General features: G+C 45.4%; 1 protein-coding gene across 2 annotated transcripts in view; it reads right to left on the bottom strand.

Moving 5' to 3' along the window:
* GAB3 (GRB2 associated binding protein 3) overlaps positions 1–15,961 on the bottom strand; it is a 149,858-nt gene that overhangs the window by 49,585 nt on the left and 84,312 nt on the right. For both annotated transcript variants that reach the window (XM_020975675.2, XM_020975676.2), the window contains exons 2-3: positions 6,571–6,874; positions 3,250–3,466 (exon numbers count right to left, since the gene is read on the bottom strand). In XM_020975675.2, coding sequence (XP_020831334.1) covers positions 3,250–3,466; positions 6,571–6,874 — 521 coding nt within the window. The remainder of the gene's footprint in view (positions 1–3,249; positions 3,467–6,570; positions 6,875–15,961) is intronic.

Genomic DNA, 15,961 nt, shown 5'->3' with positions numbered 1-15,961 from the left:
TGCATCCAGGCAGTGGACTCAGGTCTAAGCAGAAAAGTGGTATAGTCACTCTGATGCCCAAGTGGGATCCTCCTGCCAGCTGAGTGAAGGCTGGGGTAGAAGGAGGGCAAAGTAGAGGATGACAGACGTGTTCTAGTCCAGGTGGCTTGTGAGGAAGGCCTGCACTTGGGTTCTGGCCATAGGCCTAGGGAGGAAAGGATAAATGCCACAGATGGCTCCCTGTTCCTCACAACAGTCCTAAGAATACCTGAAGACAATCCTCATGCCCACCTCCTCCCATCACCCCAAATAGTCTTTTCCCCAGCCTATACTATTTCCAGTTCCTTCAACTGATCCTTGGATGGCATGGTTTAAAGTTATCTCACCATCCTTGGAAGCCCTCCTCTAGGCAACCTTCCTAAAACCTGAGCTGAAAACCTTGGATTGAACACAGTCCCCCAGGGATGGTCTTGCCAGGGCAGCAGGCAACAGGATTACCACCTGCCTCCTTCTACACACTGCAGGAGGCTTTAGGAAGTCATGACAAAGCCCCTAGGATGAGGAATCAGAAGGCACACCTCTGAATCAGTTCAGCCATTTGACCACTTCTGTGGTCTCGGGAAATTCACCTTCCCCTGGGTCTCAATTGAATTCTGAGGCTTGTAAGAGCCAGGACAGGCTACGGCTTCTGGGTGGCTGGTCTAGTGTTCGGGGGGGGGGCGGGCATTGTATGTCTTCAGAAGGATGATAAACATGGCTGCAAAGATAGGAATGAAAAGAACACAGATTGCAGAAGTTGGGGGGGGTGCTCTGGATGTGGACTATAGCATGTTCCATAGTCACAATTGATGACTCTGCTGCTCTGTTCTGTTCTTCTTTGTTCTAAAAGGAGGGGATGGAGTTAGAGTTCACAAATGCAAAACTCGTTAAAAAAGAAAACGAGGCAAAAACATTCAAAGGAAGCCAGATGCTAAGTGAGTGTGATAACCAATCTTGGAGTAGGCAATGAGGATGAAAATGATGAAATTTTTCTCCCTCCTCTGGGCAAAGAGGAAGGGGACAATGGGACAGACATTGTTTCATGTAACTGCTGGTTTCTAAGGCATGGAGGATTCTTTGGGGATGGGAGGAGTGGATATATTCTGAAAAGCCTGGGATGTAAGAACAAAAAGCATCCATCAATCTTATTCTTTAAACTGATAACAATTTTTAAAATAAAAGTCATACCAAGAATGGCAATGAAACCTCCACATCTTGGCCTCAGCTGAGGGGAGGGGAGGGGCGGGGCCTGTGAGGGAAAGGGCTTTGTCTGCCATCAAGTCTTCTGTTCCTGGAGCTGTTAGGATCATTAGGCAGCCAAGGCTGCTTCAGCATCCGCCATAATTCCCAAAGCACCTTTTCAGGCTACCTACCCAGCTGCTGTTCTTCTTGCTGGCCTCCCCCTCTCCTCACCAAGCCCCATGAAAGGCCAAGGTCTGGACACTTCTCAGGCATCCCTTTACTCTAGGTCCCCACCAGCCACCCTACCATATGTCTTCATTTCTTTTCTCATAAGCTCCTGTGATAGGTGCCTCCCTCCAGGGTCTCCCCTCTCCCAATTCATCCTTCACTCAGCTGTCAAAATAAGACATATGCTCTGCTCTGACCAAGAATCTCCTCTCCTCATGGACCAGCAGGGGTTCCCTACTGCCCACCAAAGTATAAGCTCCAGTCTGCCCTGTAGTTGGGCTCCAATCCACCTTTCTGGCCTTATGCGATGCCCTGAGTCGAGTGCTGGCCTTAGAAGGAGAAAAGCCCAGGGTGCAAATCATACACTTCTGAGCTGTGTGAACCCAGGTGAGCAAGCCCCATCCCCTCCCTGAGGCTTCCTTCCTCCCTTCCTCCTTTCCTCCCATAAACATTTCTTGAGCACCTACTTCTAGCTAAGCCTTGTGCTCTAGCTACAAAGTTAGAGAGGACCCTAAGCCAGGTTTTCCAGGGCCTCACAGAGTAAAGGGCAGACCCAAATGGACACAGAGCCAAGTAATGTGGGGTGGAATGTAATGGGCCCAAGAAAGCTCCACACTCAATGCAGGTTACAGTAGGCAAGGCCGGGAAGGTGGCAGGGATGAGGTGACCCCTCAGCTGAGCCTGGATGGCCAAGGAAGAGTTGGGCAGGCAGAAGGGAAGAGGGAGCACAACATGGCCAGAGGGGACAGCCTAGGGGACTTCACAGAAGGGAGAAAGTACAAAGTCTGACTTGGGAACAAATTGTATGCCAGTTCAGCTAGAATGCTGAAAATGAATGCTTCCTGGAAAATAAGGAAATATGGCAGGTGGGAGCTACACTGAGGAGCAGGGCTTTGGAGCCAAGTCTTCTAAGCTGTGGAATTTGGAGTCCAAAAAGGAAATAGGAAATACACATTAGGCAATAGGGAAGCAATGAAGCTTTTTGAGCAGGGGTATGGCATGATCAGACTTGTTATTTAGGAAGATTGTTTTGTCAGCTATGTGGAAAATGGATTAAAGAGGAGAGAGACTGGAGGTCGGGAGACCACCCAGCAGACTCTTGTAATAGCCCAGGTAGAAGGTGATTGGGCCATAAGAAGGTAATGGCTGGGGGAATAAACAGAAAGAAATGGAGGTGAGAGATTCTGTGGAGGGAGAAGCAACAAAATGTAGCAATTGATTTGATATGGGGGAGAAAGGAATAGGGAGGTGTCAATGAGGCACCAAGGTTTTTAACCTGGGTGACTGGGAGGATGGTAGTGTGCCAAAATAGGGAAGTAGGAAGGAGGGGTGAACTTGGCAGGAAACCTCTGCTCTTGAGCTGTGAGTACCAAAGAGGGGATGGCAGTCTCTGTTCTGTTACCTATATAGCACCTACTCTTATGGATGCCCTTTGCTTCTCAGGAACTGAAGCATCAACACTTCCTCCTTCCATGTCCAAGCAAGCGTGGTTACCTGCTCTCCCAGAAAGGTCTACACTGTGAGGCACATCCTAAGAGTCCTGGAAGCTCCACATGGGTGCAGCTTCGACCACAGCTCCAACTAGCTCTCAAGAGCCGATTGTTAAATTTTCTGCGTGCATACTTACACCTCAAAAATGGGCAAATGCTACAAATCAGGGCTTGCTTTATTGTCTTGTCGATGTCTAGACTTAAGAAAGTGATGGAGAAAACGTTAACAATGCAGATGACACTTCAAAGTGTGTTGCAGGTACATTTTCCCTCCAGAGAGCTGGCTGTTAAACAATTAACCAGCACACCCCTGAGTCCAGTACCGACTTACCTGCTGGGATTGAGTTTTCTTGTCTCACAGTGGGCCAGAACCAGATAGTCAGGCAAGGAGAGAGCTTCAAGGTCAGTTCTGGCTTCCTTAGCAGGGAAGGCAGCTGTGGTAGAGTCATCAGCATTAAAAGAAGAATTGGCTACATGAGACACACGGAAGGAGCTGGCTGGGGAAGGCTGAGGAGATGAGGTGATATGGGAAAGGCTCTCTGCAGAATCTGTTGGGAGACACAAACACCTGGCTGGATATTTCAGATCATTCCCAAGACACACGCCTACCATTTCTGAACCAGCGTCAGCAAAGTCAAAATTCCCATTAAACAGTGAATGCTGAGAAGGAAAAGCATTTCTCCAACTAGTCAACAAGGTCTGGAGGAAGAAACCAGAGCCGTGTTCCAAAAAGGGAAATATTTGCCTGATGGATTTCAAGTAGCCTCAGAGTCAGTCTCAGCTGCTCCCTCTCCTCCTTCCCCAATCCAATCCATTGTCTTGTCACGTCCACCTCTACCAGGTCCCTCCTATCTGTCCCCACCTCTCCTCTCCCCTGACCGCCGCACTAGGTCAGGCCCACTTCACCTCCTGCCTGGGCTCCAGCAAGAGCCTGCACATTGCTCTAATGGCCTCAAGTCTCTCCCTTTTCCACTCAGCTGCCCAGGTGATTTTCCCAAAGCACAGATCTAAACTATGTCACTGACTCCAAACTCCACAACCGAATGACTGGCCTCCAGCTGCAAAGTAGGACTTCTAATAGGAGATTCCAGTGTATTTACAGAAGGCTAGAAAACAATTCTTCAAATCTTCCTGGCAGTTGAGTCCTGATACAAATTTGAACCATAAATAAATGGGAAGCTGCAGACATGTTCCCCAGTTCAGAAATCCCCTGTGAAGAGCCTATCTCCCCTTCCTCTTTAGAGATGAGTTGGCAGGAGCTAGGGGATTCCTGAGGTTAGTTTGCATCATAGGTCTAGCTAAGGAAACCCCAAACATCAGGATTTCACTGTAGCTAACAGAGCAATTGTCCAAACCTACCACCCCAGGTCCAAAACTTGTCTTCTAGTAACCCTCCTAGAAGCTCCTGGCATGCTTCCCCTCCCCTCCTTTTCCCTCTCCTCTTTCCCCCTCCCTTTCCCTTCACCTGACAGGGTAATTGGCACATAATATGTGCTTAATAAATTCTTATTAAGCTCAGCAGTTGGATTCCACCAAGTGACAAAGTCTTTCACAATAATAACTTCGCAGACAAGATGTGCCTAGATGATAGGAAATTCAGATGGATTTGGAATTGGTTGAAAGACTGGACCCCAAAAGGGTGACTAAATGGTTGATGCCAGCCTAGATAGGGTCTCTAGTGGAGTGCTTCAAAAGTTTGGCTTAGCAATCCGCACGGGAAAAATCAAATGGATGAAAAATGCATATTGCCAAGATTATGAAACATGGCTGAACTGGCAGCCCATCAAGCTAGTCTACGGGTTCATGTATCTTGGACAGGCCCTATAGATGGAAGATGAGTTGAGTAGAGGGATAGGAGCTTAGCTAGATGACATTTGGGCAATGCTGTGCTTTCATTGCTCCATAGATCACCCTTACCATCAAAACACAACACTTTAACATCAATACTCTCCTGACGGGGATTCAGAAGAATCCAAAATACAGGTCATCCAAAGAGGAATAGAAAGATTCATGGTTCAGGTGAGCACATTTTTTTGAATGCTACAGTGATTTGGTCAGACCTATGCTTTCAAAAAAATGCTTTGAAATTAATGAATTGGAACAGAGAGAAACTTGAAGAAGGGAAACCAGTTAGGAAGATAAGGCTATAATCCAGGTGAGAGGGGATAAAGGCCTCCACCAGGACGTTGTCTGGGTGAGTGGAGATAAGGGGGTGGATGTGAGAGATATAGTAGAGGGAGAATTAATTAGAATAAGTGCTGATTGGATGTCAAGGTTGAGGGAGACGAAGGAGTCCAGGATGACTAAGGACCTGGGTGACTGGAAAGAGAGTGCTGCCTTCAACAGAAGTAGAGAAATTTGGAGGAGGGGGGAGTTGGGGAGAAATACATTGAGTTCCACTTTGGACATTTCAATTCTGAGTTGACAGTCAGATTGGAAGTCGGGACTGGATGGTAGTTTGGGAGTCAGTCAACAAGCATTTGTAAAGTGCCTTCTATGGGCCTTAACACATGTGGCTAAGCACTGGAGTGACCTGCAAAGAGATGGTGAGTAGAAGTAGGCAGCAGCATGTTACCAATGGTGATTTGGGCCAAGTAGCACACACATCAGGTGAAGGGCATGTGCATACCTGTAAAAGGGAATGAGCCAGGCATGTAGCAAGAGTGCAGGGTAATGGGTGCCCCAAATGGGAAAAGACTCAAGGACAGCAAGCATCCATTCTGGCAGGTATCTAGATATTCTCTGGGGCCAGGTTTCATAACCTTTCAGTCGGGCATGGACACCTCTGGTCATCTGGTTAAGCCTGTGGACCCCTTCCAGAATCATATTTTTAATTTTATTAATTTATTTTGATTTATTAATAATCACTTCCATATGCTTTTGAGTTTAAAATTTTTCTCCCCCTTCCTCTCCACCACCCTCCCCAAGGTGGCGCACAATCTGATGTAAGCTCAGAATCATATTTTTAAATGTAGAAAATAAAATGCATAAGATAATAAAGGAAATGAGTTATACAGAAATTGTTATCAAGGATTTTTTAAAAAACCAAACAAGTTCCCAGATCCCCTGAAAGCTAAGGATCCATGCTAGGGAGGACCCATGGACAGACATGGATGAGAAGACCAGAGGATAAGGAGGGGAGGAGGAGAGATATGCACTAGTGGAGGGAATCCCCTGAGAATACTCCTGAGATCACAGAGTCAGCCAGATGGAAATGTGCTCCTACACTGGAGTGCTCACTTCTGACCACTGGCAAAGGCTGTGCAAACACTCCTGAAGGACCTTCATTTCTCACCCTCCCACCTGCCTCCTGCAGCACCTCCATCCCTCCCTCCCTCCCCACTCCCCCACCCCCACCAGGGGCTCCTCTGCCCTCCTGCATTTTCAGCCCCCAGCAGGAGGCTTTAGGGCACACCCATGTGGTCACACCCACTTGCTTTCTCTACCTTAGTGTCTTCCCTACTCTCCATCTCCAAACCCTCATCTCCAGCATAGCATGTCCAAGGCATCCTCTTCCCAGGGCATGCCCTTGATGACAATGCACAAATGACTTAGAAAACCATCTCCTAAAGATGGGGTAACATGCCATAGGAAGAGCCCCCCCATCCTGTTCCTCCTAGACCATAATGCCAGGTCCCGAATATGTGCCCACCTGCACTGTTGGTCCCATGTCCAAAGTTACAGATCTGGCTGATATTGTGCACCCAGATATGCATTTCCTCTTCTGTCTTGGCCACCAGGTAGAAAGTGCGGTAGACGGTCTTGACAACAAACACACAGTCATTCTGAAATTCCCTCCGAATGAAGTCTGGCCCCGCATACTTGCGCACCTCACCCTCACTCAGGTCAATCACTCGAATAGGCTTCTTTGAATGGTCACTCCGATAGTACTCCAGAACATCAGGATTCCCACTCATCCGACCGTGCCGCAACACAAACCAGCGTTTCCGCCAGGCCTGGGGAAAGACGATTCAACACAAGTTAGATTGTGAGCATTGAATTCAATTCAATTCTTCTATGTGATGAGTACATGGGGAATACCAATAGCCTAACACGAGGGGCTATCTGATTGGATAAGAATCAGACTGGCCTTGGAGCTCCCTCCAGAAGGCTCACATAAGGGGCAGCTAGGTGGTGCAGTGGATAGAGCACTGGCCCTGGATTCAGGAGGACCTGAGTTCAAATCTGGCCTCAGACATATAACACTTACTAGCTGTGTGACCCTGGGCAAGTCACTTAACCCCACTGACTAGCAAACAAAACAAACAAACAAAAAAAAGCCAGAAGGCTCAGGTAGGTAAATCCCCTGAATGGATTTTGAGGTACTCTGGATATATTCTTATCTAGCTCCCTGAGGGGAAGATCTAGAGCTGGTACTGACCTAAAGAGATGCTTCTCTGTGGGTTCTCTAAAAAGGCTTAGAAAGTTGGGCAGGGAAGGCTAAAGACCTCTGTCCCAAAGGTGAAGTCTGCTAGGCTTCTGCTTGTGGGTCAGCGAATCCAAAAGAGTTACAGGGCCAGCTCACATTCTTGTATACTTTAAGGTTTTTGCCAAGAGACCACTTCAGCTGTCATTAAGTTTTCTGTTTCAAAGTGCTGTTTTAAGATACTTTATTCTGAAAGTGACATAGTCACTGAAAAATCCTGGCTGCTGGGCAGTTGCTGATCAAGGTGGATAAAGAAAACTTGCGTATTATTTCTCAAAGGATGGGACACTGGTTTTCTCTTCATGGTGATCTTTTTTTCCTTGTGCTAACAGGGAGAAAGTGAGATAGATGGATAGATAGAATAGATTAGGCCTGCATAACATATGGACCACCAAAGGATTTTGGGCAGCCTGCAAAAAATGTAGAGGATGTAAAAGAAAGTAAAGAAGCAACAACTGCTTTGTCCCTGCCCTGCTTAACCCGCCTTCCGCTAGTCACTACTGTGCCCCTCATGTTAACTTGGTGGGTGGGTTGTCACTGCACACTCTCTCCTTTCTGTTACGTGACCCTTGGCAACCAATTATCATCAGTCTGTCTCTGGTCTGAAAGGAGCAATTTCATGATAAATAAAAATCTTAAGTAATAAATGTAATTAATTGATATTAATTGAAATTTCTCTTTTTCAATATGGTTTATTTGCAAAATAGTTTAATCATTAATTATACCTTTACTTGGAAAGTGAGATGCTAAAAACCTATAAGTGGCCTGAAGAAGTTTAGCCTATTTTAATTTTGGCCCCTACCTACTGCCAAGTTGTGCAGGTCTGGAATAGACAGATAGAGAGAGAGACAGACAAATAACAAAAATCCCAAGAAACTTCTGCTTAAGATAATCAAAGAATATTTATTAGGGAAACTCTTACTGGCAGATGGGAGGAAAATAAGAGAGGTATATTATCTTTGTGCCCCAGAGGCTGGATCCCAAGATAAGGTGAGTTAGAAGGAGTTTGATTACATTTGGAAATAAGACCAAGCTTTAATTAAAATTAAATTGATGGGGCAGCTAGGTGGCACAGTGGATAGAGCACCGGCCCTGAAGTCAGGAGAACCTGAGTTCAAATCCAGCCTCATACACATAATACTTACTAGCTGTGTGACCCTGGGCAAGTCACTTAACCCCGATTGCCTCACCCAAAAACCAAACACAAAAAAGTTATTTTTAGCCATTCTAATTTTATAATTGTATTTCTCATTTATTTATTTATTTATTTATTCGTTCATTCATTTATTTGGCTAGGCAATGGGGTTAAGTGACTTGCCCAGGGTCATACAGTTAGTAAGTGTTATGTGTCTGAGGCTGGATTTGAACTCAGGTCCTCCTGACTTCAGTGCCGGTGATCTATCCACTGTTCCACCTAGCTGCCCCCATAATTTTATAATTTTATTTTAAATGGTCTAGAAAAGGCATAGTTTTCCTCTTCATCTTAAGAAGCTATACTTCTAGGAAGGCAGAGCCAAGATGGTGGATTAGAGGCAGCAACTCAACTGAACATTCTCACCATTCCCACCAAATAACTTTAAAATAACACCTCAAATCAAATTTTGGAGTCAACAAAAGGTCAGTGTGAGACATTTTTTCTGGCCTAAGAAAACTTAGGTGGTCGGCAGGAGAAGTTTATGACACTGGGGTAGAAGCCCATTCAGATTCCATGCATGCTATGGTGGCAGCAGTGGCTGCAGCTTCCGTAGTTCTCAGTCCAGAAATAGAAAGGGTGTTTGACAACTGGTCAGAAAGAGATTACAGGGTACCCTTTGCTGGCACTGGGTACAGATGGTGCTGATAGGCAACTCTATTGCCCATATGCAGTTCTGGGTCACAGTTCCAGGGTAAAGAGGAGTGCTGGAGGTTGGTCACAAGGGAGTAGGGGCCCTGGTCACAGTACCAAAGCAGAGAGGAACCAGGCATCTTCCTTGGTAATGACCAGAATGCAGACCAAGAGAACAGTGACCACACCTCTCCCAGGATCACACCACTTTGGAAGCCCCAAAAACTTGCAGACACCCAGAATTAACTCTGGAAACAGTAGCACAAAAAACCTGAAGCTTAGGACAGTGCTTCCCCACCCCCAGGTGAACAGAGCCCAACTTTAACATAAAGTTCAAAGTCAAGAAATGGACTGGAAAAATGAGCAGACAACAAAATGAACTTGACCATAAATAGCTAACTACAGTAGCAGGGAAGACCAAGACATAAACTCAGAAGAAGACAACAATGTGAAAACAGCTACATAAAAAGCCTCAAAGAACAACGTTAATTGGACCCAAGTCCAACAAGAAGTCCTGAAAGAGTTAAAGAAAGAGAGAAGAGTGGGAGAGGAAAAATTAGGAAAAGAAATGAGGGTGATGCAAGAAAAATATGAAAGGAGAATTAACAGCTTTGTAAAAGAGGCGCAAAAATATTGAAAATGTACTTGAATACTGAAAAAATACTTAAAAAATAGGATTAGCCTAATGGTAAAAGAGGCACAAAAACTCACTGAAGAAAAGAGCTCCTTAAAAACCAGAATTGGCCAAATAAGGTACATTGGCAAAATTGTGTAATTGGCAAAAGAGGTACAAAAGCTCGCTGAAGAAAATAATTCCTTAAAAATTAGATTTGGGCAAGTGAAAGCTAATGAGACATGAGACATCAAGAAACAATCAAAGTCAAAAGAATGAAAAAGTAAAAGAAAATGTGAGTTATCTCATTAGAAAAGCAACTGACCAGGAAAATAGATTGAGGACATATAATTTAAGAATTAAGACTACCTGAAAGCAATGATCAAAGAAAGAACCTAGACATCATATTTCAAGAAATGATCAAGGAAAACTGCCCCAGTATCTTAGATCCAGAGGGTAAAATATAAATTGAAAGAATCCACCAATCACCTCCTGAAAGGGATCCCAAAATGAAAACTTCCAGTGATAATGTAGCCAAATTCCAGAGCTCCTAGGTCAAAGAGAAAATACTTTAAGCACCCAGAAAGAAACAATTCAAATGTTGTGGAGCCACAGTTAGGATAACACAAGATTTAGCAGCTTCTACATTAAAGGATCAGAGGGCATGGAATACGATATTCTAGAGGGCAAAGGAGCTAGAATTACAACCAACAAAACTGAGTATAATCCTTCAGAGGAAAAAATGGATATTTAATGAAATAGAAGACTTCCAAAAAGCTGTATTTCTCGCTGTGGTCTATATCTTTATCTATATCATCTTTATCCCATCTCTCACTCCATCCTATTAGCCAAATCCCTAGAACTTGGCTGGCTACATCTTGCCCTCAGGGTTCTAGGGTTCTTCTTGGGTCAGCAGCTCAAGAACCCACTGGTGTGCTTCCTCCCAAGACGATCAGTTGAGAAACAATTTAGTTAACCTCAAATAGCTTTTAGAAAAGAGGCTATTACTGTACTAAGATGGCACAGTAATAACATATGGCACAGAACATCGTCCCAAGAGTCTATGACACGCTCTTCCAAAAGTACATATGGAGTCCAGGGGAAGGTAGACTCAAATTTAGAGAGCACTGCTTTGGGTTGCTGAAAGTCTTTTTCTTCTATTCATGAGGTACTTAAGATATATTTAAGCATGGCAAATCTGCATTCACCAGTCCTTGGTTCTTGACATAGATGCTGCCATCAGATGATCTGGGAATATGGCTAAGACACCAATGGGAAAGTAAGAGGAGCAAAATCCTCCAGGCCCTTCAAAGCTTGCAAGCTTCTCCGCTGGCCAAAGTACGTGTGTGTGTGTGTGTGTGTGTGTGTGTGTGTGTGTGTGTGTGTGTGTGGAGGGGGGATGGAAGGTGTGTGTGATGAAGAGAGGAGATCAGACCAAGGCTCCCCTTAAATGGTTCCTCTTCAGAGGTATTCTGGAAAGCCACATTTGCCCCAACCTCTTGAACTAATTCCTTCTCAATTCATTTGATAATTTATAATTTACAGATGACTCCCAAATATGTGACCAAGTTTCCTCAGCCTATTGAAACAGACCTCTTATCTGGTGCCATTTAATTTCATCCAATGGTTTTCAAAACCTTTTCACACTTAGTCGATGTTCTTTTGAGTGACTGGCTGGAAATGTGTTCTCACCTAGCAAATCTATGAAGATTAAAGAGGGGAGGGGGTCAGCTACCACCACCCTTATACAACTAAAGTCATACAATCAAGGTACTCACAGTTGCCCATTCCAAAGGTGCCCTAATTGTGGGCTGAGGTTTTGAGGGATGAATGATATTCTTGAAAGTAGGATCTACAATGGACGACATTCCAACTTCTCAACCTGAGCCTGGCTAAAGGAGCTTTGGCCTAGAAGGGGAGTCTTGAGGCCATTTGGCCTTTTCTCCCTAAAGAGCACCCTTAAAGCGGACTGCTTTGGCTTCCCATTCTCTATACTGACACTGAGACCAAGAAGGTGATTACTAATTCCTTTAAATTCTGTCCTTAAAATCTCTAGTGCTTCTTTAGCACTAACTGTGGTTGTAACATTAGCTGTCATGGTTCTGGATCCAATGCCTACATCTTGTCTCTGTCACTCTCTCTGGGCCATGCACATGGCTGGCACTGAATATTCATTAGCATTGGGGGCATCTGGCAAACTCTATTTCTCTTCTTCAACTGGCAGATACAGTTGGAACTTTAGCACCAGGAGGCTCAGATAGAGGCCTAGAGAGTCACCTGACTCCAGTGCTCATTCTTGACCCCAGTCACTTGGGCAGCTCAAAGCCCACTTCAGAAGCTTTCCTTTGGCTACCCACAGAGTAGTGGGAGCCTGAAAGGGTATCTTTTCTCCTGGGGAAAAGTAGGTATGGCCCAGCTTTCCTAAAACCCAAGACCCTGGCAAGAAACAATACACACATACACACACACACACACACACACACACACACACACCCCATTATGAAGGACAGGATGAAATACGACTGTCCTGTGGGTACCCAGAGTGTGTACCCCATTTAGTCTAAGGAGTAGCTAGATTAAAATCATTAGCTAGGCACCTGTTTACCTAAGACACTCAAACCTCCCACACATGCCTAGAATGCCCACACTGCTCTTTTCAACTTTGCAAATCTTCCCTATTTGGTAAGGCCCCACTTCATTTCTGCCATATCCTGGCAGCATCCTCTAGCCTTAGCAACCATCAGGGAGCTCTCCCTCAGGTGGCAGGGATGCTTTCAGGTTTGCTTCTGGCCACTCAAAACCTAGCACACAGTGCTAGGTGCTTATATGTATTTGTGTGATGATCTGTTCCACTAGCTGCTGAGCCATCTTGGATAGCCTTAAGGCATTTCTTACATTTTTTAGCTTTATTTTATTTATAAAAGTTAAGTAAATAACTAGCCAGCTAGGCCCTTCTGCCTATCCCTGGGCTTTCCAGACCTAGTTATATTGGATGTCATCAGCTGGGGCAATTGGAGCACTCAGCAAACTGGGAGATATGAGAGGCTCTCAAGCATCAAACAGCTCTTCTGCTGCCCTCACTGGTTGCATTTAATTCAATCTCACAAGCGTTTATTAAGTCCCTACTGTGTGCTAGGCACTGGGGATACAAAACCAAAAAGAAAATCATTACTGCCCTCCAGGAGATGACATTTGATTGAAATATAGCCATAGACAGAACTCATCCTCCTATTTAAACTCCAGTGGCTCCCTATTACCTCCAGGATCAAATAGAAATTCTTCTGGCTGGAATTCAAACCCTTTCCTAACCTGGCTCCCTCCTATCTTTCTGGTCTTCCTATACTTTCCTCAGAAGAGAAGCCCAAGATAGAAGAAAAAATAGCAGAAGGAACAACACTCAGGCTCTTTCAATAAAGCCATGTCTTCAGATTCAAACCCATTCCACTATAGGGTACCAAGAGAGGCTGTGGGACATGGGAATGGGAAAGAGCTGGCAGGAAGCTTCTGGCAATCTGGGCACCACGGAACCTCTAAACCTGCAGGGAGGTTAGGTGGAGCATCCACTGTGAGAACGCCATTCTCAGAAACCCTACCAAGGGCTCACCTCCCCAGCTTCTGCTCAAAGGCCTCATGGGATGGGAAATTAAGACATCCATTCTTGGATACCCTGAATGGCTAGGACATTTCTCCTGGGAGTAAGTAAAAATCTGCCTCCCTGGAACTTCCACCCATCAGCCCTGGTTCTGGAAATGGGCAAGAGCCATCCCAATTTTCAGAGGGGAAAAGGGTGGATACTGGAAAGTACAGGCCCATAAGCTTGCCATCAACCCAGAGCCAAGTTTGAGCATATTAAATAGGTAGGTTTTTGAGCACTTAGAAAAGGAAGATGTAATCACTGGTAACCAACAAAGTTTCATTAAGAGTAAGTCTTGCCAGACTAATCTCATCTCCTTTTGTCTGATAAGGCTCCTAGAGCAGGCGAATGCCATAAACACAGTCTCTCTGGATTTCTCAGCACTCCAGATGTTTCCTTAAAGGAAAGCCAACATTGGGCTGAGCAGGAATTTAGCTGATGGTGTTTCCCTGGTGCTTATTTCAAGCATTTCTCCAGCCCAATATAGTTGCTCAGTCAGAGGGCCTGGAATGCTTCAACAACATTGCCATTTGGCCTCCCCTCCACTGCTGCGTCCTCATCCCTAGAGGAATCAGGCTTTCTGCAGCAAGCCTCAGCTTCTCTATTCATCCTCAGCTCAGCAACATCCTTGCTTGCTTGGCCCTCATAAGCAAAGCTGAAAGAAAATGTGTGGAGTCCTTCACACAGTATGACTCCCGCACAGTGTCCTCTTGCCAGTCAGAGAGAGGTTGCTCTCTCAATCCCCCTTCTGTCCATGTCCTGCAAGCCTGGCTGTTTCCAATGCAGGGAACACTAGAAGGGGCAGGGTGCTGCTGAAAACTGCAGCCCAACGCCGAAGATCAAGGGACGAGGGCTAACATTCAGCTCAAAGAGTGAAAGAAAGCTGGGGAGACCTTGGGCTGAGGTCTACCTCACCTGGGAGCCTCATTGGCTTTGGATGAGTCAGGGATCGGCTCCTTGCTTCAGCTCCCCTGTTGATCTCAATAATCTTGCCAAGCCTTCGCCATGCCTCCTGCTCTGCTGCTAAAGGAGCCCTTCTACAGCCTCCTTTTGCTCCTGGTCTCTTGCCAATGAACCTGTCATTATCCAGCTTCATGTTGCTGGACTAAGGGGGCTCTTTTTAAAAACTTAGTGACATGAGATACACTATGTACAAGAATCTCCAGAAGCAATAGCTATTATTATATTTGTGTTTTTTCTACATTTGTGATAGGCAGCTAGCTCAAACTTGGCTTGTGGATAGGAACAATGATTTCATTGGCATAGGAAATTCCCAGGTAACGAAAAGCCCCTCTCCTAACACAGGTCCACACCTTCTCTACCACTTGGAGAGGTTGTGGCTCACCCTGGTTCATGTGGCCAGTCTGTGTGCAAGGATGGACTTGAGTCTTCCTGACTTTGAAGATGGCCCTCTTATTGTCTCTGCTACACTGCCTGAGTCTTCATCAGTAAAGTCTTGCTTTTTTTGTGTGTCCCTGTAAACCTTCTGGTTTTATCCAACCCAGAACACACAAGGGTGCCAAAATGTGAGACTACAAATGAACAGCAATTATCTTACCCATACTACTAAGGCAGACCAACAATTAGCTGGCTGTGTCTCCTATATCATTGGGTGTTTTCTGTGACTGATTCTATATTTTTTTTAATTTTTAGGCAATTAGGGTTTAGTGACTTGCCCAGGGTCACACAGCTAGTAAGTGTCAATTTGGTCTGAGGCCAGATTTGAATTCAGGGTCTCCTGACTTCAGGGCCAGTGCTCTATTCACTGCACCACCTAGCTGCCCCCTGTGACTGATTCTAAGTCAACAAGAAGACAATCTATCAGTCACATGGACTAATAGCCAGGGGTTCCCCATTGACTGGAACCTAAACAACAATGCAGACAGCTTTGCCAAGCAGATTTAAACATCCAACATTACTGGGTCCCTTCAACACAATGCTTAAGGGTTGCTTTGGGAAAGCCTGGAGTTTTTCAGAGTACAATTTGATACACTCTGCACTATCCCTTTCCACTTGTCTCTGGCCCTGCAAACAACCCACTAGAGAAAAGCAGAGAACCAGGACAAGCCTAGAGTAGCAAGCAGAGATCTGAGAAATCAGCTTGGGAAATGCCAGGGATGAGGGGTTCAGGTCTAGTTTCAGGTCATCTTAGCCAAAAGAAAACACAAAGATGTGATAAAGTGGGTTGAAAAACAGTAGATGTAAAATATTGTGCAGTCACATGTCAGATTTACCTGTGTGTGTGTGTGTGTGTGTGCATCCAAGACTCTATCTTCAGCTTAGTGCTCTTTCCTCATCCTCCCCACCACCCTGATCCCCATCCTTATCCTCCTCACCATCCTGATCCCCATCCTTATCCTCCTCACCATCATGATCCCCATCCTCATTTTCTTCACCATCCTCATCCTCCCCACCATCCTCATCCTGATCCCCATCCTCATCCTCCTCACCATCCTGATCTCCATCCCCATCCTCCCCACCATCCTGATCCCCATCCTTATCCTCCTCACCATCTTGATCCCCATCCTCATCCTCCTTACCATCT

This window comes from Phascolarctos cinereus, unplaced genomic scaffold, assembly GCF_003287225.1.
Source record: "Phascolarctos cinereus isolate Bilbo 61053 unplaced genomic scaffold, phaCin_HiC Scaffold_8;HRSCAF=390, whole genome shotgun sequence".
NCBI lineage: Eukaryota > Metazoa > Chordata > Mammalia > Diprotodontia > Phascolarctidae > Phascolarctos > Phascolarctos cinereus.
This window is presented reverse-complemented; position numbering and strand designations above follow the sequence as displayed.